Source organism: Eublepharis macularius, chromosome 12 (genome assembly GCF_028583425.1).
Source record: "Eublepharis macularius isolate TG4126 chromosome 12, MPM_Emac_v1.0, whole genome shotgun sequence".
In the NCBI taxonomy this organism is placed as follows: Eukaryota; Metazoa; Chordata; class Lepidosauria; order Squamata; family Eublepharidae; genus Eublepharis; species Eublepharis macularius.
The window spans coordinates 60,855,551-60,882,214 of NC_072801.1; the positions used below are offsets into that span (position 1 = coordinate 60,855,551).

Here is a 26,664-nt window from a genome sequence, read left to right on the forward strand (position 1 = left end):
CAGGCTGAATTTGGCTTGGATTGGGACTGAATCAGCTTGGAATAGGCCGCTGTGGAGTATGGGAGCGCTCCTGCGCTCTGCAGCTGCCCGATCTGTGCTGAATTCAGTTTAGGTTTGGGAAAGGGAGCAATGGAGATTTTAGGACATTTTTGTCATATTTACATTATTATAAAATATACAAGGAGAATATTGCAGAGATGAACACTAATCAAAATGAGATCCAAACATGTCCTGCTCATTTAACTCAAAAGGATAACCAATCAAAGCAAAATTACCTCCTATCTTTAGTAAAGAGCTGACTAGATTCCATTTGGCTCTTCAGTGTCTGGTTTTTATTTTCCTAGACACTGGTATAGCGGGAGGAGCTGCAAGGTAAGACAATGGCAGGGAACTCATACAATCAACATCACAGCTTGTGTTCATATCAGGCGGTCTTGTCCCTTTTGGCATTTCGGTGCACAATAGGGTAGGGAAGTTCCTGGAGATTTGGGGCTGGAGTATGGGGCTGGAGCTCAGTGAAGTATAATTAGGTATAGTGTACCTAATGGGCACATGAGGTAAATTTGGTCCTTTTTATCACTATAAGATGTTCTTTATACTACATTTGTTTGGGGGAATCAAGTCTTCGCCCCTGATGAGATTATTACAACGAAACATTACAACGAGTATCTTGCTGGCCCTGTATGTTGGGTGACACAGGCACATCTGTTGGTGTCCCACAACCATCCGCACCACCTAAAAAGAATGCAATAAGGTAAATTAATATATTGGACATGAAAATGAACACATGATACTTACCTTGTTTTTGAGATTTTGTGGTAACTTACCTGTTGGATGCCTTCCCACCCACAGTTTTGACCTGTACCAGTTGTATAATGTACTTACCTGTTGGACATCTTCCTAGTCAATGCTGATTATTGTAGTCATATAAATTTGAGCTTATGTATGATTGTTGATTATTTGAAAAAGGTTTTGAGTATATCATACTCCTTATAATATACTTCCACTGAGATTTTCACTAATTTTGATGTCACTCCTGTGGGGAGCATGCCTGCTGCACTCTGGCGTAGGAGGCTTCTTGCCTCCTGGGCTTGTTCCCCAGGGACTTTCCCCCTTACCAACCAGGTGAGTGGGGCAGGGGCTGGGAGCAGGAGATTCTCCCACCCCAACTAGGGGACTAGCAGCCTTATTCTCAGAAATTGGGGCTGGCTACTCCAAAAGCTCCCCATTGGAGGCAAAGAGGGATGTCTGTTCACACTCCCAGATTATGATACTGCCTCAGGTTCTCAAAGACAGTTGTGGCACTACAAAGACAATTCACCCAATTTACTCCTATCTCTGCCTCTTTAAAATCTGTACCTTTTTATATTTCCCCTTCCCTTATCTGGAGGGCTGTAGAGAGATTCAATGAATCAGTAGTCCTGTCACTTCCTGCCAGTGGTGAATCTTCTAATAACCCTAGCCTATTACCAAATCTGATCATCACCTAACAAAAATGAGTGTCCAGCTGTAAAAATGCCTGAAAGTTTGTTGACAATTCCAGCAGAAATCTCAGACACACAAGGGGATGCTAAATTAACATTTCTAGTGTTTAGAAGTTACATTCTTCTTAATATAGTAATTATACAAGTAGTATAACCTATTCCGCTTTGCAAGCACAGGATGTTTACTATTCCTAGCAATAAGGCAAGCTATAGAAGGTATGCTAATGCCTTCGGGTCCAACAATCAAACATGCTTAACTCATCCACTCCCATAAAAAGGAGTGACATTGCCTCTAACACCTTTGAGGTGTCACATTGCTTTTGAAGCAATCGCTCCAAAATCGTGCTTCTCTAGCTCCCATTAGCTCAGCCTAAACAATCCTAGAGAGAGAAATAGGGAGCGTGTGTACGTACATGTATGTGAGATGGGCAAATGGAATAGAGAAAAATGAGGCATAAACTCATAGGTAGCATGGTAGGGGGGGAAATGAAGGACATATTTCTCAGTGCCCCTCCCTCAAATCTTGGAACCAGACCTGGCAGCAATGAGGGAAGGGATTATCTTCACCATCTCACCTCTTCCACTGCACAGATCCTGCCTTCTATCAGAAGAAACCCACCATTGATCTGGACCCCAGGAAAGGAGTCACCCTTGGTGGAAAAATCACTATCTATTGTGAAAGGCTACATGAACGGCGTGACCCGAACATGAGTTTCTATCTCCAACGGCCTGGGAACCAGACGCCTGATGTGCTCATGCAGCCTAGAGGGGATAAGGATGAATTCTTCATCAGCAATGCAAGCTGGGAGCACAGAGGGAGATACAGCTGCACCTCTTACTACCTCTCAAGCATCTCAGGCAACCCAGTCATCTCAGAGCCCAGTGATCCTGTGGAGCTGATGATAATAGGTAAAGAGTCTGGCTTTGCACACATCAGCCAACTGCATGTCATGACTTCTTGTGTTTTAATTGTAACGAGTTTGAGTCAACTGGCTGTTTAGTGGCCAGTCTACAGGAGGTTGTTTGGACTAATTTGGGCCCTAAATGAGCTGATTCTTTAAGAATTGACCTGGTGAGAAGCCTGGGAGCACTCCCGGGGCCTGTGTGATGATGTCACTTCTGGGAGTGCTGTTGTCGCACAGCACCAGGAACGTGCCCTGGGAGGCCCATTTCTGTGCCTTTTCCCTGGCCAGCCCCGTGAGTGGAAGTGGGGGATCCTCCACCCCCACTAGGGGACCAGCAAACCTATAAAGCAAACAGTTCAATCTCAAACACTCTGGTCATGACTCATGACAAATAGGTCAATATATCTAAAGTAAAGGGTGGCAGCATAAATAAGGGAAAGTAAACTCAAAGTGAGGGGCAGTAAATATAGGGAATGGCTGCCTGACTGTTGGAGCACCTAGAAGAGGAGAGAGGGAACGCTGTGGGGATTTGAGTCAGGGCTAGACATGGGCATGAACCAAAAAAATTTAACGACTCTGCAGTTCATGGTTCGGTGCCGACGATGATCCCGAGGTCACAAACCGCAACAAACATTTTCAGTTGCCAAACTGGTTTGCGGTTCATGGGGTGCAGAACGGCCCCCGTTGCACTTAGAGAGCCCATATTCCTGGGGAGTGTTTTGCAGGCTCTCCTATAGCCATCATCCAAGTTTGGACAAGATCGCAAAAGGGATCTTGGAGTTATACCCTCTCCAATCCAAGGCCCCCAGGAAACTCCCAGTCGATACAATTAGAGCCACCGGTTGACGGTGGCCCAGTGTACAGAAGGTGGGTGCTGACGGTGGGCACCAGGCCTGGCAGGCATGGGGAGGCAGTGACGAGCCACCTCCCCTCAGGAGGCGGGGGGTCTGGCCACTTGCTGGCACCACCCCCCATGTGCCTGCCCGCCAGGCCAAAGAGGAGTGCACTGGTATTCCCAGCAAGGGTAGGAATGGTGGGTACTGCCAGTGGCTGCCGGGCCTGGCAGGCACAGGGAGGCGGAGACTAGCCACCTCCCCTCAGGAGGTGGGGGGTCTGGCCGCTCTCCCCCCACCAGGCCAAAGAAGAGTGCGTTGGTATTCCCAGTGAGGGCAGGAATGGTGGGTCATGACGGCAGCCACCGGGCCTGGCGGGCATGGGAGGGTGGCGACGAGCCACCTCCCCTCAGGGGGTGGGGGGTTTGGCCACTCACCAGTGGCACCCCCATGTGCCCTCCCGCCAGGCCAAAGAGGAGCATGCTGGAATTCCCAGCAAGGGCAGGAACGGTGGGTACTGCCGGCAGCCGCCGCGCCTGGCAGGCACGGGGAGGCGGCGACGAGCTGCCTCCCCTCAGGGGGCTTGGGTCTGGCTGCTCACCGGTGGCCAGGCCAAAGTGGAGCGCGCTGGTATTCCCAGCGTGGGTGGGAGAGGACATGACATTTGGATGGGGGCCTGATCCCCCAGCAACCGCGGGTCCTTACCTGAGGGTCCCACTAAGGAAAATTGCGACAGCAGCCTACAGTACCCACCTTCCTGCCTTGCCAGAAAGGATGGGAGGGAGAGGACATGTCATCATGAGGAGGGGGAGGGGGAAGATCCCTCAGCAACCGCGGGTCCTCACCCGAGGGTCCCACTGGGGAACAGTGCTGCAGCAGCTGACAGTACCCACCTTCCTTCCTTGCCAGAAAGGATCGGAGGGAGAGGACCTGTTATGTGGGGGGTAAGTAGGAAGATCCCCCTGCAACCGCCAGGTCAAATTGGAGCTATCTGTTTCTACATACAGTTCTCATACCATTCTCTAACTGTTAACATACATTCTCTAATGTTTGTTCATACATTCTAGTGTATTTTTCATTATACATTCTGTAATGTTTGCCTCTTTCTCTGTTTTTGATTTTCAGTCCTTTTCTCCATGGATGTGGCGTGTTCTGTTCGATTCTATATCTCCTTGATGCATTCGCATTCTATTTCTACTTCTAGAACGGGTGATATCTGTGTGCCCCTTTCTACCAGTTTCTCTGTATCTCCCTCTCACTGTCTATTCACTACTTTCTATCTCTCTCTGTTTCTTCCTATGTGATTCCACCTCTATTTATCTGAATCTATCTCTTTCTATGTGTATAATCTGCCCTTTATTATTTTTTTCCATCTCTAGCTGTCTTTCTTTTTTCTCTTTCTATAACCATATTGTTTTCTACATTCCTTTCTCTATCTTCATCTATATGTATGCTCGTGTGTCCATCTTTTTCCAATGGTTTTGTTTTTGTTTTTCAACACATCTTTCTATCTGTCTCTCTGTCTTGTTCTGTCCGACATGATGTGGGGGAACGGCAAGATCCCCCAGCAACCGCGGTTCCTCACCCGAGGGTCCCACTGAGGAGTAATACGGTGGCAGCTGATAGTACCCATCTTCCTGCCTTGCTGGAAAGGATGGGAGTTGCAGGACACATTCCCACCCAGCTGAAAGGGGTCCAGTCAGTCCTGTTGACAGTGGAGCTGCCACACTGTGCAGCCGACTGTATCCCTATATGGTACAATCGGCTGTGCGATCGCAACCGAGCTGTGTAACCAAGGAGGGAGCAGTAACAGGATAGTCCCTCGTGAAGCAGCGGCTGACATGACCCAATGTCCTGCCTTTGCAGAAAGTAGGGGATGGGCAGGACAGGAGACATTGCTTGGATGGGTCAGAGTGGTTCCTGAGAGGGGAAGACGGAAACGTGACAGCAGCAGCTGACATTGGCCACCTTCCTGCCTTTGCGAGAAGGACATGAGTCGAGCGACCCATTCCCCCCTGCTCAGAGGGCTCAGCGTTTGCGATGGATAGGGGCACATTGTGGCTTAACTACATGTGCAACAATTCCTGAGCTGCTGTGCAAGTGCCCAAAGGAGGCTGCCTCCAGCATCACCTACTTTCCTGCCTTTGCAGAAAGGAGCTGTCATGATGATCTGGCTCTGCCAGGAAGGCCTATCAAGGTCTCAGAAGCCTGTTAGTAGTGGGACTGGACCTGGCTAAACCTGACCCAAACATGCCAGCCCTCATTCGAGATACCCACAGGACTCAACGGGCAAGGGTGTGTGGCGACGGCATGGAGAACCAAGGGGCGAAATGTTTTAGTAGCCTGCGGAAGCCCACGCAGTCCATGCTGGATAGGGGCAAGCCATGTAGGGCAATCGTCTCTGCCAAGACGCGAAGGCCTGCCTCCTGAGCCATCAGCCTCAAGGTTCTAAGTGGTGCTGTCCCAGACCCCAAGGTGACAACCTCCGCCAGCGCGGCCTGCCGGTGCGCTCTGCTCCCACCAGTGTCACCCTCAGGGCAAAGTGACCCTCCCACTGACCCCTGCTCAGAAGAGCTGGTCGCCCCTTTGTCCCCCCAACGGATGTTTCACTGAGTGAGGAGGGAGACAGGCTCAGGTGGTGCTTCTTCAGGTGCCAAGTCAGGGCTGTCGAAGACAGGTGCTTTGGGTTTTTGCCCCTGCCCACCAGGACATCACAGGCATGGCACCACACCACACAGGGTCATCAGGAAGGGCCTGAAAGTACCTCCATACGGAGTTGTTGAAACGTCGACCGCTAACTGTCCCCGGGGAAGGAGGACGAACGGTTTCAGGCTGCGCTGCAGAGCTGGCCACAGACAACAGGGTGAGGGGTGGACTGCAGGAGGAGCACCACCGAGAGTTTGGGATGGGGACAGGAGGGATATTTCATAACACACAAACCATTCCTCCAGGGATCCATCACCCACCTATCCCTCCTCAAAATGTTGAGAGAGATTCTCTCCCCTCTGCGGAAAGATCTCTTTGGCCTCCTCCACAGCCCCCACAGGTGAATTGGGGGGAGCGGGAGGACTCTCTGCTGCCCCTGAGCCACACCCAATACTGCTTTCCACAATTGAACCAGGAGGACTGCCATCGCACTTCACCCCACAACCATCCTTGGCGGCCAACACAACAGGAAGACTCATTGTGCCACCAAACTAGAATTAAGGAGGTCAGGAAAGGAGATGACTCTGTGTGCCCTCCACTGTGGTGCCCACTGAGCTTGGCCTCAGGGCCAGGCAGCAGCTCTGGAACCAGAGGCTGAGGCTAGAGCCCTAGTCCAGCACACAAAGTTGCCTGACCACTAGATCAGGCACTGGTAATAATACTGTGAGCCCACAGCCGAAGTGCCCACTGAACTGTTATATCTCACCTCTACCACCACTTGTTATGACCTTCACTTTCTTTAGGGTGGATTTCGCTTTAATCTTTCCCTTCACACCCTCTGGGTAGTTAGCTGCCACCAGGAATATTACATTCCAATATTTTTTATTTAAGTTTTCCCTTTGGTAACGTGTTTATGCGTCAGGCTCCTTTGTGGTTCTATGTGGCCCTGAGGATAGGAATGGGAGATAACAATGACTGCTACTCTGGGATATAACAAAACAAAATAAAAGTTTATTTTTTAAGAAGCATATTGGTTACATAAAAGTAGTTCTTAGTTCTTCTAGTTGCTTCATCCAAACTCATTCACACAGATCTCTTGTAAGGCTTCACACACAGTTAGCCTCTTTCTCTAGGCTCTGTATTTCTCTCACAGAGAACTCCTCAGACAGCACACCGCTAGCCTGTTTTCTTTTCACTCTCAATTCTTTCTCTCTCAGGCGCACACACAGTTTGCCTGCTTCAAATAGAATGAATATATAGTCTCACAGACACACTCAGTTCAGGCTTCCACTCAGGTTGCCTTTCCCTCACAAATACATGAACACACTCAGGCTGCACACAGCTCGCCTCTCTTGCCCTGACTGAATCTTTTTCTCTCCCTCAATAACTGAAAACTGCCTTCACTCCGCCCACTCTCTGTCATCAACCAATCATATCACTCACTCATCTCTATCTTTCACCCCCCACTCTTCACCTATCTCACCAAACATTTAAAGACACATGCACCCATTTCTTGAAATCATTACAGCTTGGGTTGGTTCTTTAGACATTTGTAAATCTGTAAACATTTGTAAGACCACATACAAAACATCTTCTATCTTTCCAGCATCCATCTTTGTTTCCTTCTATATTTTTATCCTGACTTCTTGCAATCTCAGCTCTCTCATATGTTCCTTTCCTTTCTCCCTCTGGTTTATAAGAATAGTCTTTCTTTTCACGGTGATCCCAACCTCCTCTATTAAGTGTTAATCTATCTGCCCATTCTGATGCTCGGTTGACATTCTCTGGAAGCTTACTTTTAACCAGAAGTCTGATCTCTGAGGGAAATTGAAATAAAAACTGATCCAAAATCATTAGATCCCTTATTCCCTCTTTAGAGTTAGCTTTGGCAGATGAAATCCACTTATCAAAATAGTCTGTCAGTTTGGCACTAAAAGACTTAAATGACTTCTCTTTTTGAGGTACTAGTCTTCTAAACTTCTTTCTGAAGTATCAGCACCTAAGTTAAATCTGTCATATACGGCTTCCTTGTATTTGGCATATACAACAGGTTTATCTGAGAGAAATATGTTATAGATCTCAGCCCATTCGCCTCTAATTAAGCTGGGTAGATACTTCATATATTGTGTCTCTAGTATTCGCCAGTTCTGAGAAGACCTTTCAAAACTTGACAGGAAGATTTGGATCTTCTCCTGACACATACACCATAAAATCTCTTGGGGTAACTCGGGGAAAATCAGCTCTGGGTTCAAAGTTTATAATCTTTCTGCTTCCAAACTGGTTTGTCTTTCCATCTCTTGAGTTCTATTTCTCGATTTCTAAGTTCTGTCTCAACTTTCAACTTTTCCCTCAGAAACTCAAAATATTCTGGACTTGAATTATACATTCCCTCAGGGTTTCTCTCAGCTACAGTACTCCTAGCCTCTTCATTGCTTTGTACCAGTATAACTCTCAGTTCTTCTACACTTTTCCCCTCATAAGGTAAATTTAACTCATTGCACTTCTGAATCAAAGCCTCCTTTTTCAAACCCAGAAACTCTGCCATTTTTCTCTCTTTTAATTGCATTTCCTTCTACAATTGTACTAAACTACACCAGATTATGTTCTCTCTAGTTTTTCTGTGTCTCTTTCCTTTATAACAGTTCTATATTCCTCATAGAATTTAACTGAACACTGTCTCTTTGGCTATCTGTCCCTTCAGAATGCCTTTCTCTCAGAATGTTCCTTCCTCTCAGGATATTATATCCCACTTAAAATATTTTCTCCTCAGGATATTTGATATCCCACTGCTAAGCCTCCACTTGTCACGACCCTTACTTTCTCTAGGGTAGATTTTGCCTTTAATCTTTCTCTTACACCCTCTGGGTAGATTGCTGCCACCAGGAATATTTTATTTTAATTTCCCCTTCAGTAACGTGATCAAGTGTCAGGCTCCTTCATGGTACTATGTGGCCCTGAGGATAGGAATGGGATATAGGAATGACAGATTCTCTGGGATATAGAAAAAAAAGTAAACTTATTTTTATAAGAAGTGTATTGGTTTCATATTATTTCTTAAGCTTGATGGTTTCAAAGAGTGTTATTGGTTCTTAAAGTTTCCTTTCTTAAGCACAGTCACACAGATCTTCTCTCAGGCTTTACACACAGTTTGCCTGCTTCAGATAGAACGAATATATAGTCTCACAGACACACACAGTTCAGGCTTCCACACAGGTTGCCTTTCTCTCAAAAATACATGGACACTCTCAGCTGCACACAGCTTGCCTCTCTTGCCCTGACTGAATCTTCTCTCTCTCAGTAACTAAAAATTGCATTCACTCCGCCCACACTCTCAGTCATCAATCAATCATATCACTCACTCATCCCTCTCTTTCACCTCCACACTTCATCTGAACCACACCAAGCATTTAAAGACACACACACTTAAAATCATTACATGTTCCAAAATTGGAATATCTACCCAAGAAGATTTTTAAGCAATAGTGTCCTGAAACACACACAAACAATACAATTTTGTATACATATATATTTTTGTGGGGGTCTATTTTGGATCCTGGACTAAAAAGCTCCTATGAAATATTTTCTCTTTTTAAGTTAGAGCACTTCACTCTTTTCATAAAATGTCTGAGGACGCTCTCAAATTTCTAATGGAAAAAATGGCAAATTTTGGACAGTACTGAAGTCCCTCCCTTACACTGTAAATATATACAACATTTTCATGAATATTGTTTGATTCAATGTAAATACTTTAGCAAGAATTAATATGCTATACTGTGCTTAGTGATAATACATTATTAAAGCATGCAGTGTTTTCATTATTATAAAATTTAGCCTAATATCCAAGCATGCTGGTTGTCCTACCTACTGAGAGCATTTCTGTCCAAATAATGTTTCTTTTGTTTCCTATAGAATTTGTTTTCAACCTTCACCTTTTATATTTTCCTGTGTCTCAGATGGCACACATTAACGATATGTGTACCTGTAGCACAGGGTGCAGCAGTTTGCAGCTCTTTCTCAAGAATTTGATATACTTGCAAACAAAGATTTTTATTCTTTTAAATACCACAAATATGCCAAATAGTACAATTTTATACACTAACTCAGCTATAAATAATGCATTTTATGTTGTAAAATCAGTAAAATAGGTTTGATAGAAAAGTAAGTATTGCATATATTTCAATTTTTCAAAAAACATTTTTCTATTGACACTCCACCCCACCCCACCCCACCCCATTTTTTTCAGCGGCTTCAAAATTTCCAGAAATTTTACATCTCTAACTGAATGGCTATCATAGTAGCCATATCTGAACTACTCATAGGGTTCAGACTGTATGCCCAGGAAGCTTTCATGGGGCAAGAAGAACATACAATAGTCTGCAATGCTAATAATTTGGATGCCAGGTTTGGTTTCTCATTGTTTTGAATACTAGTCTGTAGAATCACCTTCCTGTATGTGACATGATGTGATGCATAAAGAATCACAAACGCCATCCAGTCCCCAGGACTAAGCCACCTGTCTTCTGCTCACAGATGCTGATCTCCCCAGGCCAAATATCGCAGTGAGCCCCAGCAGGATGGCACTCGAAGACAGCAAAATCATCATTCTCTGTTGGACCAACATTCTGAGCAAAATTTTCTATCTTCATCATAGAATTTTGGGAAGAAATCTACGATCGGTGAAGCCAGAAGGGAACTTGGCAAAATTCCCCATAACCATGAGCTGGGGTAAAAGTGGGAGGTATCACTGTAGCTACAGTGCACAATCAGGGAATTTCACCGTCTCAGAGATCAGTGAGGATGTGCAGCTTTTTCTAATAGGTGGAGATCTGAAATTATCATCCTGAATATTTACAGTGCTGGGGATCCAAACTTCAGTGATTAGGGGAAGGGGCAAAGAGTTATACATCTTCCTGTAAATCCTGCTGTGCTCCCTGTCCAGTCATTGGGATTTCAGCTGGCTTTCATTGCCCATATATTAAATTACTAGCAGCAAAGCCCATTATGGGAAAAAATACAACGGGCTCTAGAAAGGGAAGGGGGCAGGCTGGCGTTCCCTCCTCCTCTGTCACTGATCCCGGCTGGATAAAGGCAGGGGGGTGGTGGGTGGGCATGGCCACCTTCTTCACACCTGATCCCAGCAGAGTGAACAGGGGCAGGCATTGCCACCTGCTCTGTACCTGTTCCCGGTTGGGTGAATAGGGGGGGGGGGGCGGGCTCACCTGCTAATCCTGGATGGGTGAAGGCAGGGAGCGGGCATTGCCACCTGCTCCGCTCCTGATCCCAGCCGGGTGAAGGCGGGGGCAAACATTGCCACTGCTCCAAGCCTGATCCCAAGGAAGTATACTTCTACCCCCAGACTGAGCGATAGGATCTGGGAAGTGAATTGGTATATTTATGAGTATTGGATGTGAACTTTGTATTTATTCTTGTTCCTTGTTATTTATTACTGATTGAGCACCTTGCACTTTATATACATGAAATATAACTTTCTAAAATTATAACCTGGTTGCACGGTGCACTTTAAGACCTTAAGGTCTGGGGATTGTTATGGCAGGTCTTTGTCCTTTCCTAGGTTATATACTCTGTGGTGCCCCTCTTTTGCTCTCATCAAGCCTGATCCCGGCAGAGTGAAGGAGGGAGGGCAGGCATTGCTGCCTGCTCCTTGCCTGATCCCGGCTGAGTGAAAGGAGGAGCAGGCATTGCCTCCTGCTCTGCTCCAGATCCCAGCAGGCTGACGGTGGCAGGTGGGCATGGACACTTGCTCCACCCATGATCCCAGCCTGGGCTTCCTGCCATGGCAGCGCCCTCTGGTGGCACACCAGGGTAGGAAGTGACTTGTCTAGAACATGCTTACCCTTTTATATAGCGGGATACGTAACCCCCCCAACTCCATTTTAAAAGATCAAAGCTGGGATTTTCAGATGGCAAAATTCTGCACCCAGCACTACACCCTGCACCCCTTCAGCATTACAGAATGAAAACAGCCCTAGCCAAGGTCTGAATCAAGAGTGTGGCAAATTGGCCATTAAGGCTAATGGAAAGATACCTGATGGGCCACTGCCCTGGATGGCCACTGGTAGCCCAATGGGGCTAATATCCACACAGTGGCCGCTGGGCTATGACCTGGCCATGGAAGATTAGTCAGTCTGATTTGTTGAATACCCACACTGAGGAGAAGACAGTGTTGCCATCCATTTGGAAACAGGATCTCGGTACACCTGACCAGAAATAGGTCTGGGAGTTTGACAAGAGTACAGAAGCAATCACATTAGCTCTTGGCCTAAAGTTGCCAGTCTCCAGGTGGGGCCTGGAGATCTCCTAGAATTATATTCGATCCCTAGACCACAGAGATCAGTTTCCTGGAATAATGGCAGCTTTAGAGAGTAGAGTCTATTGCATTAAATCCCTGCTGAACTCCCCCCTCCCCAAACTCTTTTCCCCAAGCCCCTTCCCCAAATTTCTAGGACTTTCCCAATCTGGAGTTGGCAACCCTATGGCAGCTACTCAAAGTGGGTAGAAGCTGCTGCCCCATTCCTGAGCAAGATGGGCTGGGATGAATCACAGTGGCAGAAGTCAGTGCTGGCCTGGGCTTAGACTGGGACAGCTGGTGGACATGGAGTGGCAGGAGAATCAACCATGGGAAGTTTCTGTTAATGTTGGGAAAGACAAACTAGTGCTGCAGCCCAAGCATTTCAGAACTCCCCTGGTTAGCAGGATGGGCAAGCTGTGGAGCTGGCATGGGAAACTGCATGGAAGAGAGAGAGGTGAGTGTGTGCCAGAGCAGAAAGAATAGAGTTTCTCTGCCCAACCTCCTGGCAGCATACAAACTGACCCATCTGCTTGAGAAGGATCTCCTCTGAGGGCCAAGCTAGAAGTGACAAATCACACTCGAATGACAAGTGAACAGACACACATGTATTCCTCCCTGTTCACTTGTGCTCCACTTGCACTCCACTCTATCACATATCGAGTGGAGTGCAAGTGGAGCACAAATGAACAGGGAGGAATACACGTGAGTCTGTTCACTTGCCATTCAAGTGTAATTTGTCACTTCTAGCTTGGCCAGAAGATGCAGCAGCCTAACAGTGTTAGTGTTGCTTGCAGTGGAGGAAAAGCCCTACTCAAGCAGGTTGCTTTTTGCTCAGGCATTCATCCAGAACTCCATGCGGTTTCCCATGCCAGCGCTGCAGCTTTAGAAAGGAATAGGAAAGAGACTACCTTTATCTAGAAGATGGAGAAAGATACTTGGGAGCACATGCTGTTCCTCTGGAGGTGAGAGAGGAAGAGAGTGAGAAGGAATGGATGAGGATCCAAACTGGATCTCCCATTTCCTGATGGAAGGACTATCGGTGGAGCACCATTCTTTCTCATGAGTGTTGTCCTTTATGCCCTAAAGTGCTCCTCCCAGCAGGAAGTAGGAGACTACCCCAGAGGCAGTTTTCTGCTGGCAGACCTGCCTGGAAGAGAGAGAAGAACTTCATTCCATTAAGGCTTGTCAGTGCTGCCTGGTGAAAAGAAGTGTGAAACTCTCTGGGCTTTGTTCCTTTCAGTGCATCTCCAACAGGAAATGAGAGCTTGCACCAGAAGCCCCTTTGAGGTCCTTGCTGCAGAAACCTCTGTGAGCTGGAAATCTCTCATTTCCTGGTTAGAGAGATTCTGGAGGGAGGAAGTAGAATCTTTTGGCTCCTTTGAAGATAGTTTCAGGTGGGTAGCCATGGTTGATCTGCAGTAGAAGAGCAAAATTTGAGTCCAGTAGCACCTTATAGTCCAAGGGTAGAAGCTTGCAAGAGTCAATGCTCTGATTAAGAATCTGACAAAGGGAACTTTGACTGTTGAAAACTTGTACCGTGGAAATCTTGTTGATCCTTAAGGTGCTATTGGACTTGCTCTTCTGGTTCCCTGTTGCTCTACTGGCACCAAGACCAGAGACATAGGTCAATCTGTGTGTGTGCTTGCATGCATGTATGCACAGAAGATAGGGCAGAGGAGGATGAGGTGGTACATCTAGTTGAGGGTACTGGAGGGCATCCTGGCCAGGACTGTGCAGCACCTTGAAGCCCCTCCTCCAGCAACAAGACCAAGGCAGAAGGTTCTTCCTTCATACATTTAGGGGGAAGAATTCATAGAACCCTAGAGTTGGAAGGGGCCTTACAGACCATCTAGTGCAACCCCCTGCCCAATGCAGGAACAGTCTAAAGCATCCCCAATAAGTATTTGTCCAGCTGCTTCTTGAAGACTGGTAACAAAAAACTTGGCTGCCCTCAGTAAGGACTGAAGTCAAGAATAATAGGTAGCCAGAGGGCAAATGAAGTATTCAACAACACTCTTGTTCAAGAATTCATGAATCTCTTATTAAGACTGGTAGGTCTAATAACACATGCAATTAATACATATGCAGTTCATACATCACTGTATGTGAATTGCTTGTTGATATCACAAGAATAATACATATGCTTATAACAGTTCCCGCCTGAGGACCCAGGAGTGTACAGGCAGATGAAAATCAACCAGGTAAGTTTTAAAGTTGGTATTGGAGAATTTCAAAAGTATATGTTCCTTTTTCTTCCGTTTTCTCTCTCTGTAGGCAAAGAAGAATCCGAGGTGTAGATGGCAAACACCAATACAGAACAAGCCCAGAACCACAGCCTGCAAAAATTCTCTTTACTTTTCAGTTCTTCGTCATAAGAAGAATGACGTAGGATTTTCCATGTCGCAATGGGTGATGTAGCAGGCGAATCTGAGAAGTAACATCATAAGGTAAATGCCCCTGAGGAAGTCTTATGATGAAGAACTGAAAAGTAAAGAGAATTTTTGCCGGCTGTGGTTCCAGGCTTGTTCTGTATTGGTGTTTCCCATCTACACCTCGGATTCTTCTTTGCCTACAGAGAGAGAAAATGGAAGAAAAAGGAACATTTACTTTTGAAATTCTCCAATAACAACTTTAAAACTTACCTGGTTGATTTTCATCTGCCTGTACACTCCCGGGTCCTCAGGCGGGGACTCTGTTATAAGCATATGTATTATTCTTGTGATATCAACAAGCAATTCACATATAGTGATGTATGAACTGCATATGTATTAATTGCATGTGTTATTAGACCTACCAGTCTTAATAAGAGATTCATGAATTCTTGAACAAGAGTGTTGTTGAATACTTCATTTGGCCTCTGGCTACCTATTATTCTTGGTTTCTTGAAGACTGCCAATGAGGGGAACTCTCATCTCTAGGCAGCCAATTCCACTAGCATTCAGCATCTTGGGTGAACATCGGAAGGTTATTGAAACCTGGTCTATCAGTTTTGCGGCTTTTTTGCGGGGGGATTGTGGTGTTATATAAAAGACAAAGAATTTGGTAGGATCAAATGGTGAGGGCTGTAGCACAAGAACAACATTGTGACTCATTGTGTTGCAGAAGTATATTAGCAACACAACAAGTGTGTCCATCAAATCAGGTAGCAGACCTGCATTATGTAATTGTGAACCTTTGTACAAATAAGGCATTTTTCTTTTGCACAGACTTTGCACCAGACAGACCTACTATCTCCCTGAGCCCGAATAAGGGGATCACCATTGGAGAGAATGTCACTATCCATTGCCAACATGATAACCAAGACCGTCAATTCTGTCTCCAAAAGCCAGGAGACCAGCTGATGGATGAGTGCACAGAGACAAAAGCAACTTGGGGAAAGTTCCTAATCAGCAATGTAAACAGGGAACATGCAGGGAGGTACCGCTGCAAGTACAATTATTCACATCGCATCTCAGACCCCAGCGAGCCTGTGGAGCTGCTGATTACTGGTAGGTGGGCTGGCCTTACATGTATTCTCCCACCTACATGTCTGAGTTTAAATGTCTGCTTGGGTGTCTCATAGCAGAACGGACCACTGGATACTCACTGTGAATGGTCCTTCTCCTCTAAGGAAAGGAGGACATATTGAACTTTCAAAACGACAAGTAAGAAGAGAACTCTGAAAAACTGAAGAACAGTTATAGGAAAGGTGAGAACAACAACAGATTAAACCTGGAAGGACAGGAAGCATAGTGAATAAGCAAGAGATAATTAGTTGATAATGATTCTGGGAGGGACAAGATGTCCTCCTTTCCTCAGAGGAAAAGGACCCTTCACGGTGAGTATCAAGTGGTCCATTCTCCTTCTGAGGTGGAGGACATCTTGAAGATGAGACTTTCTATAGCAGTGTCCTATACTTTGGGTGGGACATTGACTTCTGGTTGCAGCATGTGTTGAAGGACTCTTCTGCCAAATGCTGCATCCACAGAGTCATAGGTGTTCCATTTATAATGCTTGATGAAGGTGGATATGGAAGACAATGTAGCTGCCCTGCAAACTTCTTCCACCATTGCATGTTTGGAGAAAACATAGTTTGTATGCTTTAATAACACCCATTCTGAGAGTCCAGCTAATAGCTGCTCTTGACATCTTCTTTCCTCAGCTTGGTGAAAAAATAGATATAAACAAGGAGGGAGACTTTCAAATTTTCTTCGGACCCTTTTTCTTTCCCTTCTTTCTGTTCTCTTAGATCCAAGTAGGTTTGCCAGATCCCCTCCCCCCAGCCTCCAACCCTGCCACTTCTCATCTGGCTTGTGGGGGCGGGGGGGGGAGTGTGGGAACATGGTGGTGGTGGCATAACCCATTGCATCCCCTGTGTGTCAGCAAGGATGTCATCCCTGGAGGAACATGGGGCACTCCAGCCCCTCCCCCCCCGCCAGTGCAACCCCATGCATCTCCCAATTGCACACCCCAAGGAACAGGCAACCCTAGATCCAAGCAAGCCTGGGGAGTTGCTAATAACAGAGTTATTAGCAAAGTTGACATTTTACTTCTTACTGTCTTACTGTGCATACACAGAGATACACCCTTTGAAGATAATGAAATTCAGAAGGCGTAACTCTGTTTAGGATTGCATTATCAGTTTCCTAATGTCACAGTATTCATTTTTGCAAATGTCTGCAAAGTTTTTGTCAGCCAAGCACTTGGAGATCAATAGAATCCTACGTTAAAGGGGATTAGATAGAATTTTTTCCCCCAGAAGATATTCCTCCAGCTGCACTTGAGAATTTTTTTGACTAATTCTTGGCCAAGTTTCAACATATTCAGTTTGCAAACACTTGACTCCAGAGACATTCAGTTTTCTGGGAATGGAGTGCACTCAGAAAATTAGACGGAAAAGGATGCATGACAAGATTTATCTGAAGTAGGCCAACAGCTGCAGAAAGGGGCAAGGCAGCTGACTTTTGACTGATACGTGCACCCCAGTCACCAGAGTTGTTCTGCTTGACAATTTTGCCTGTGTTCCGCCTATACAGGGACACCGCAAGGATGGGCTCTGGAGTTCCTTGGTAGTGAAGAACAGTTGCAGCCACTTGTTAGAAGAGGAAGATTGAATGTTCTCCATTTCCTTAAGTTTTAGAGAGGGACAAACCAGAGAGTTAGAAAGATAGAGAGGTCAGGGCATTTGTTTACTCTTTACTGCCCTGAACTGTCCTTTGATGTGTAGATTGCTAATCTCAGGACTTCTCCCTCATGACATCCTTCTCTTTTAACACAACTATCTCTCCTCTGTATCTTGCACCATGGATGCAGGACTTGTCCTGCCATCCATGCTCATCCTTAGACTAGATAGATAGGAACCTATCTCTCCTCTTTTCTATCAGAGTATGGAGTTCCTATAACAAAGAACTCTTATATCTTTTCTAAACATGATAAGTGTAAATTTGTTATTTCGTCTCTCACACACACACCAGCCAGCAAGCTCCAAACACCCATTGTCTGGACGTTGTTACAATTCTGCCCGGACCATCTCTCTCTCTCTCTCTCTCTCTCTCTCTCTCTCTCTCTAATACCACAGATTGGAGAGTGTAGTCATTACATCAGCAGTTTCCAAAACTTATGGCGTGAGAAAATTTTCATTTCTGGAAATGATTTCTCAAAGAAGAGAGGTCTTTAAATTTGCCCATAAGGCAATTCTTAGACCAAAGAAGTTTGCAAAGGGACTAAAGGGCCTGTGCCTGGGTGTGGAGTCAAATCGACTGAAATGGCTATGGATCTGGGTGCCAGGTTTTGCACTCATTTTTTCTGAAGATCAACCAGTATTATCATAGTTCTGTCTGTGATATTGCCTAGTTTGAGTGGCATGGCTACAGCTTGTACCCAATAGGTTTGCCAATACTGAAAACTGGGAAGGCTGGTGTTTGGGAAGGATGTGATAGCACTTCAAAGTGACAGTTTTAAGAATTTCCCCTAATATCTATGTCAAGAGGCTGCAACAGGAGGGAGAAATGGGGAATCCCCACTCTGTAAAGTTCAGGGATGGTTGTATACATCTCTTTACAACATTAAACTCTCTGCCTTCTGTTTCCAGATCCTGATCTCCCCAGGCCCAATATTTCTGTGATCCCTAACAGAATGGCATTTGTGGGAAGCAACATCACTATTCAATGCAGTACCAAAGGTTCAAGCAAGACGTTCTATCTCCATAAGGATGGAGGACAGATAGAACCACAACTCATGGAGTCAGATGGGGAAACTGCAACATTTTCTATCGTGAACATAAACCAGTCTCATGGAGGGATGTACAAGTGTAGCTACAGACGTCCGTCAGGGAGCTCCATCTCCTCAGAGACTAGTGAAGCCATGGACCTTCAGGTAGTAGGTGAGGGGGCTAATTCAGCATCCTTAGATATATACATTTGGAGACCCTGGGGCGGCCTTTGCTGTCTATTCTTTAAGGGGTATTTTTGTAAACCGAATCTTGAAAGTGCGGACCATTCTGGAGCTGATAAATGACAGGAGAGGAAATAAGGGGAAAAACTGATCCAGTGAAAGGAATAAACTCCTGTCTTATTTCACTGACTCTTTTCTGGTGTCACACAAAATGGAGGCTTGTGGTGCCTTTTCTTCAGGACTGTGTTATGATTTTGGGACCACAACTATGTTAAAATGAATTTTCTAAGAACCCCGGGAAGTGTTTAAATAAGAACTAACCTACGCATTATTATTTCAACATATGGTTTAAAAAAATTAGACTAATGTTGGCAAAAAACTCAGAATTCTGATAGATGCTATTAAACCGATACACAGAAAATTTTTGTTACGTGGGCACGATTTCTGTTGACACACTTACCTCACTGTATATTAGACTGGAGACCTATGAAATTGCTAATGGGGTAATAATCCACATAATACAGGGAATTTCTTCACTGATCAAATTTCTGCCCCATCCCTCCAGAAAACTGCTCAAGAGTACTTGCAAAATAAAACATAAAATTCCATAAAGTTTATTAAGATCTAAAAATTCAGCAATAAAAGCCTAGTATTTAAAACCCAGCCAGAGCACAAAAATAGTACAAAACACTGAGCAATTTAAAATGAATCTTATAAAATAGTTGTCATGTTAAAAGTAGACTAAAGAAAGTTATTACAAGATCAACCATTCAATTAAAAGTCTAGGTAGAGAAATATTTTGGTCTCGTACTTTTAAAAGAATATGATATGTTCCAGCTGGCCCTGATAGCCCAGGTGAGCCTGACCTCACCTGATCTCAGAAGCTAAGCAGGGCCAGCCTTGGTTAATTATTGGATGGGAGACCTCCAACAAAGACCGGAGCTGCAGAGGCCAGGAAATGGCAAACCACTGCTTGCCATAAAAATCCCACCAGGGGTCACCATAAGTCAGCTATATCTTGAGGGCACTCTCCACCACCATGTACCAGATGAGCCTCAAAGGGAACTGAGGTGCCACCACTGAAAAGCCCCTATATGTGGTGCCACCAAACTTGCTTCTGAAGACAGGAGGGGCACAGAGAGCAGGGCTTGTGAAGAAGATGTTGGCAGGCTAGTCGGTGCAGGAAGAGGTGGTCCTTCAGTGACTTTGGCCACAAAATATTTAAAGTCTTAACAGTGTGAACCAGGTCTTTGAATTGTGCACAGAAACAGATTGACAGCTAATGCAGATCTTTCCAGAAAAAGAGCCAGTAGCCTGGCTGCCACATATTGGGCCAGCTAAAGTTTCTGGATAGTTTTCAAAGACAGCCCCACATAGTGTAATCTATGTAATCATAACATGTAATTATATAACATCGATCATCATGACCAGATCTTGCTTTTGGAGAAAAAGCTGTAGCTGGCATATCAGCTGACAGCCAAAACTGATAAAAGGCAGTAAGGTACTACATGCCACAATGGAAACCTACACCTCCAATTGTAGGCCAAGATGCAGCAACACACTCAAACTATGAACCTTCTTCACCAGGGGTGTGTGCATCCCCTGCCATAGCATTGCCAAGTGCCTGCCAAGGGCAGGCAAATTCACAGTGATTCATGCCTTTGCCCGCCGATCGCCAGCTGATCAAAGGGAGGAACTATGGGTGCATGCAGGAGGATGTGGATCAAGGAAATTGATTTGCATGCATGGCCACATCCCCAGCTGATGACATCACTTCCGGTGCAACCCAGAAGTGATACCATCATGCCAGGGTTGATTCTTTAAAGATGATCTTGCTATGTTTTGGGTTGATTGCAAAAGAAGAGGCCTTGGCATGATGGCATCACTTCCATGTCATGCTGGAAGTGACATCATCAGTTGGGGAAGTGGGAGGGCATGTGGACTCAGAAAACAGATCAGTACCTGCTGTCCTCCTGCCACCTCACACCAGTTGCCTCGCACCAGTTACCTGGCAACCTACCCTTCCAGGACAAGACTGACTCCTCAAGCGTCAAATAGATTTGTCATTCACCAACAATACCTCAGTCTTGTCTGGACTGAGCTTCAGTTTATTGGCCTTCTTCTATTCAATTACCTTCTCCAGGCACCTGTTCAGGACTTCTACTGACCAATCCAACTCATTTGTTAAGGAGAAACAGAGCTAAATGTCATTCACATAGTGATGGCACCTCACTCCAAATTCCATGAAGATTTTAAAGCTGTTTATCGTTATTCCAGCCAACAACATGAGGAAAATAGATTCCAGCAGAAACACCAGTTTAATGGTTTTGCGAGAGAGATCATGTGACTTGACCATAAAAAGGACAACAAATACTCAGCCAGTGGTGGTCTTTGGCATCTCACTTTCTCTTTCCTTTCATGCACAGATCCCAACTTACCCAGACCTGCCATCTCCATCAACCCCAATGGGTCAGTTCCTCTTGGAGGACAAGTCACAATCTTGTGTGTTGCTCAAGATGGGCCTGCAAAGTTCTATCTACATGAGGCTGGCGACCCAATGCTAAACTGCTCCATGGAGCCTAAGTGGGATAAGGGTGAATTTTCCATTAGCAACATCAGCTGGGAGCACCAAGGGAACTATAGCTGCAGCTATGCATTTTATGGAAGGCCTTTTGTGTTCTCAGAACACAGTGACCCCAAGGGTCTTCTGGTATCAGGTATGGTATCTAGACTTGATCTAGTCCTCCATCACTGAGCATTACTGTCCTGTTTGATTTATATAGTAAAATAACTTTGCCAGGATAGAGATGTGACTATGCTCAGAAGACTGACTCAAGCTAAAGGAAAGTGGTAGCGGAGCTTCCTTCTTCCTAGGCCTTTAAGAGCAGTCTGACGTGAGGAACTGAAGGAGATGAAGATTTTCTTACCAAGGAGATAAAGTGATGATTGGGAAAGCTGTGCCCACTTAACTATTCAGTCTGCTGTTAAGAATGCATGAATTGCAACAGTAAAAAAATGTTTGCAACTCTACTCATGAGGAAGGAGATCGTCCCCTGTGTATGTTTGTGGGATATTTTGCTTAGTAGAGTGAGACAAGAACAGGAGTGTTAAATGCAAAGAGACCTATAAGTGCGAATGTCCCAAAGACTTTCATTCCTAAGGAGAGGCATTTCTGAGACATTTATCAAAGAAAGAGCTCTTCGTTTGTAATACATCTGAGGTAGTTAAAAAAAATGGTGGTATCACTACCGTGATCATCCTCCACCCTGGGGAATGCCTAAATGTAGATTTGTGATGGATAACATATTCTCTAAGATGTGTTATGAATTAATGCTCATGTTGATGCCCAATATTCTCATATTCACTCTCAGGGCTTTTTTTCAGGGGGAACTCAGTGGAATGGAGTTCCGGAACCTCTTGAAAATGGTCACATGGCTGGTGGCCCTGCCCCCTGATCTCCAGACAGAGGAGAGTTCAGATTGCCCTCCGCGCCGCCGAGCAGCGCGGAGGGCAATCTCAACTCCCCTCTGTATGGAGATCAGGGGGCGGGGCCACCAGCCATGTGACCATTTTCTCTGAGGGCAACCCACTGAGTTCCACCACCTCTTTTCTCAGAAAAAATCCTGTCCAGTTTCAATATTCTCACTTGTTTCCAGGGCAGAATTAGGGGTTGACCCCAGATGTCTCAGATCATAGCCCAATACTGTGAAATCACACTGGGGGGTTTGTGAAAAAATGCAGACACACAGATGTGCCTGTAGGGCCATTTTGCACATCTTGGCCTGTCCTCACATGGAGAAATGTAATGTGGGAAATCAGCAATTACAGTTGTAGTCCAAAGCAATTTCTATGATCACGGCAGCATTATTTTTCAGAAACAAACTAAATTGTATGTTTTGTCCAATCCAGCTGAATCACACATTGACTTGCAAATCACATTCACTCTGGGAAGGTACTTTTGTGCAAGGAAAGTAGCCTTTCAGCACAAGACCCATGTGAATGGAGGAATGAGAATGTGTTCGTTATGTGCTGTCAAGTTGCCTCCGACCTATGGCGACCCTATGAATGAAAGACCTTCCAAATGTCCTATCATTAACAGACTTGATCAGATCCTGCAAACTGGAGGATGTTGCTTCTTTTATTGAGTCTTGCCATCTCATTTTAGGTCTTCCTCTTTTCCTAATGCCTTCCACTATTCTTAGCATTATTAACTTTTCCAAAGAAATTTGTCTTCTCATGATGTGACCAAAGTACGATAGCGTCAGTTTTGTCATTTTAGCTTCTAGGGAGAATTCAGGCTTGATTTGATCTAGTACCCACTTATCTATCTTTTTGGCTGTCCATGGAATCTGCAAAACTCTCCTCCAGCACCACATTTCAAATGAATCTTCTTCCTGCCAACTTTCTTCATTGCCTGGGGGACTTCCGGTTTGGGATTCATGGAGGTCTGACGCAGCTCCATTTGCGGAGCTGACCGGACTGCCGTTTTAAGTGGCCGGCGGGGGAAAAATAGCCCGCGGCCGACTGCTCTCAGGCGGAGAGCAGGCAAAGAATGCTCAAGACCCTAGGGTGTGCTAGATCTCGGACGAGGGGGGGCTCTACACAACGGGTCCCCTCCCGATCCTTGAGGTCCCACCCTGCGACAGGTCGGCTACAATCTCTGCGGCAGTTCTGGGGCCAATTCGGCTGGCATAAGACCTACATACCCAAGCTTCGATTGGGGGAGAAACGGAGAGGAGAAGTTAAAATCGAAACAGCGATTACAACCCGAGAAAAGTGAATGAGAAGGTAAAGATCACTATCTTCTGTTACGGGACAGATTGATTAAAGCAGAGAGGAATAAAAGTAGATTTTCAAACTGCAACAGGCTAACGATAAAGAGGGGAAGACTCGGCAAGAGTTGTATTTGAAAAGAGACTCAGTTTAAAGAAGTTATTAAGGGAATTGGACTATTGTTTTGAATACTTGCGGTTATGGAGCTGTGAGAAAAAGACACCATCGCGAGACCTACTGTGGGAAGTTGGGAGACAGGAAGTGCGTAACAACAATAGAGTTGCTGGAGAGAAGCGGCCCTTGCTGGAGGGCAGGAAGAAGGGAATCGCCATCTTTGAAAGGGGAAGGGTCGCGGCTTCAGCGGAAAAGGAAGTAGGCCATCTTGGATTGTAAAATCACAGAGAAACCATAGAGAAAAGACGCCCGACATTTTGGACTCTTTAAAATTTAATTTTTTGTAAGAAGACCGGGACATTTGAAATAAAAGGACATTAAATTTTACGCCACGGAGTTAAGGAAGAGAGCGGACTCGTGGGAGCGAGCCAAAGCAAGCCCCACGATGTCAAAAAAAGAGTGGCAATCGGCAATAGAAAACCTGGATAAAAAACTTTTAGATGTGATTAAAGAACTTAAGGACACGAAATTGGAGCTGATTAAAGAGGTTAAAGAGGTTACACAGACAGTAAAATCGGAGCTGTCAGAAGTGAAAAAAGGTATGGAAACAATACAAAGTGAACTACAAGGAACGCAGCAGAGAGTTAAAACAGTAGAAGACGCGATGGAGAACTTAGCAGATACGCAACAAACAGAGATGAGACTGATGAGGGGGAGAATGTCAGTTGCAGAAACTAAACACATGGAGAAGCAGTTACGTTTTCGTGGCTTGCCAGAAGTGGAAGGAAAGTCAGCGCAAGAACAGATGACTGAGGTGTTAGCTGAATACCTGGGGAAGGAGGAGGAGGAAGTTGTGGCTATCCTAGATGTGGCATATCGTGTGAACTCGAGAATTGCAACCCAGAGGAAATTACCAAGAGACGTGATTGTGCAGTTTACGACACGAAATATGAAAGAGAAGATTGTGACAAAACAGTTTCAAGATCCATTGGAGATTGATGGCAAGACGATTATCATAATGAAGGAATTACCCAGGTCAGTGTTATCAGATCGGAAAAAATACAAAGTGCTAATTCAGATCTTGAAGGACATGAAAATCAGGTACAGATGGGAGTTACCAGAAGGTGTGTCCTTTGAGTTTGGAGGGGCCAAAAAGCGCATCAGATCTGAGCGAGAGATGGAGCGATTTATAAGGGACAATGAAAAAGACTTACCAACAAGACTATGAGTATGGAGTGTAAAGTTTTATCTTGGAATGTAAATGGACTAAACTCACCGAATAAGAGAAAAAATATTTTCCACTGGCTATTAAAACAAAAATGTGACATTGTTTGTTTGCAAGAGACCCATATCAGAAAGCAGGATGTAAAATATTTAAAATCAGGAAAATTGGGCAAAGAATTTGTAGCGGCCTCCAATAAGAAAAAAAGAGGAGTGGTGTTGTACATAAAAGAGGAGCTACAGCCAAAATTTGTAATGAAAGATGTGGAAGCCAGATTTATTGCAGTGGAATGTACTTGGGACTTAAAGAGAGTGTTGGTAGTCGGAGTTTATGCACCTAACGGTGCAAAGGAAAGCTTCTTTGAGGATTTGAGGAAGCAACTAGATGATCTTTCATACGACCAGATAATTCTTGCCGGAGACTTCAATGGAGTGACGAACTTGGAATTAGATAAAAAGACAACAACTGCACAAAAGAAAAGAGGACTATTACCAAAGCTCTTTTTTGACTTGATACAACAGGAGACTTTAGAAGATGTATGGAGAAGAGAATATCCTAAAAGTAGACAATTTACTTTTTATTCTGCAAGGCACTGTACACTATCAAGAATTGATATGATCTGGGCCTCAAAAGACTTAGCGTTATGGACTAAGGAGGTAGAAATAATGCCGATGGTAGGCTCAGATCATAATCCAATCATGTGGAAATTAGGGAAAAGGAGAAAAAGGAAAGCATGGAGAATAAATGAGGACTTGCTACAGGAAGGAGAGAATATGGAGATGTTGAGAAGAGAGACAAAGTTCTTCATACAATACAACGTAAATAAAGAAGTACCAACTGACAAAGTTTGGGACGCTTATAAGGCGGTTATAAGGGGCATACTAATGGACTTAAATGGTAGAGCAAGAAAAAAGAAAGAGGAGAAAAGACAAGAGATTGAGGAGAAAATAAAAGCCAAAGAAACACAGTTAAAAAAGAGACCAGGGAAAAAGAAATTATATCAGGAAATTAAAATACTTCAAGAACAGTTAACAGCAATGAATAATAAGGAATTGGAGTGGAATCTTAAAAGATTGAATCAGAAAGCGTTTGAAGGTGCAAATAAACCTGGGAAGTATTTGGCATGGCAACTGAAGAAGAGAAGGGAAAAGAAAATAATAAATAGAATTTGCGAAGATAATAAAACGTATTTGGAACAGACTACCATTAGTAGAGCCTTTTACAAATTCTACGCTAAGTTGTATAATAAGAAAGAGGTAAATAAAGAGTCAATAGCGTTATATTTGGAGAAAATGAAACTTCCAGTAATTTCGGAAGCTTGGAGAAAGAAACTGAACAGTGAAGTAACAGATGAGGAACTAAACAAGGCAATACAATCTGCAAATCTAGGAAAGGCGCCAGGGCCAGATGGACTTACAGCGAAATTTTATAAGGTAATGGCCAATGAACTGGCACCATTCCTAAAAGAGGTGATCAATGGAGTTTTAAAGGACCAGCGGATTCCAGATACCTGGAATGAAGCGAATATATCATTGATCCCCAAAGAGGGCCAAGACTTGACTAATGTGAAAAACTACAGACCTATATCGCTACTTAACAATGATTATAAAATCTTTGCGAAGATACTGGCGGAGAGACTGAAGGGGTGGCTTTCGGAAGTCATTGAGGAGGAACAAGCAGGCTTTTTGCCAGACAGACAAATCAGAGACAATTTAAGGACAGTGATTAATGCTATTGAATATTATGACAAGCGTTGTGACAAAGAGGTTGGTTTCTTCTTTGTTGATGCTGAAAAGGCGTTTGATAATTTAAACTGGGACTTTATGTTTGCCACTATGGAAAAGCTACAATTGGGAGAAAGATTCATTAGAGCAATTAAGGAAATTTACAGAGACCAGACTGCAGCAATTGTGGTGAATGATGAAGCGACTAAGAAATTGATTATAAGTAAAGGAACAAGACAAGGTTGCCCGTTGTCTCCACTGCTGTTCATTTTGGTATTGGA

The 26,664-nt window shown here is 44.7% G+C and overlaps 1 protein-coding gene across 1 annotated transcript in view; it reads left to right on the forward strand.

Annotated features, from left to right (window-relative positions):
• Positions 1-552: 552 nt before the first annotated feature.
• LOC129339524 (leukocyte immunoglobulin-like receptor subfamily A member 3) overlaps positions 553-26,664 on the forward strand; it is a 31,271-nt gene continuing 5,159 nt past the window's right edge. The window contains exons 1-7 of the mRNA XM_054994106.1: positions 553-557; positions 1,103-1,125; positions 2,076-2,393; positions 10,399-10,593; positions 15,385-15,666; positions 18,249-18,539; positions 20,977-21,267. Of these exons, the coding sequence (XP_054850081.1) occupies positions 553-557; positions 1,103-1,125; positions 2,076-2,393; positions 10,399-10,593; positions 15,385-15,666; positions 18,249-18,539; positions 20,977-21,267 (1,405 nt within the window). The remainder of the gene's footprint in view (positions 558-1,102; positions 1,126-2,075; positions 2,394-10,398; positions 10,594-15,384; positions 15,667-18,248; positions 18,540-20,976; positions 21,268-26,664) is intronic.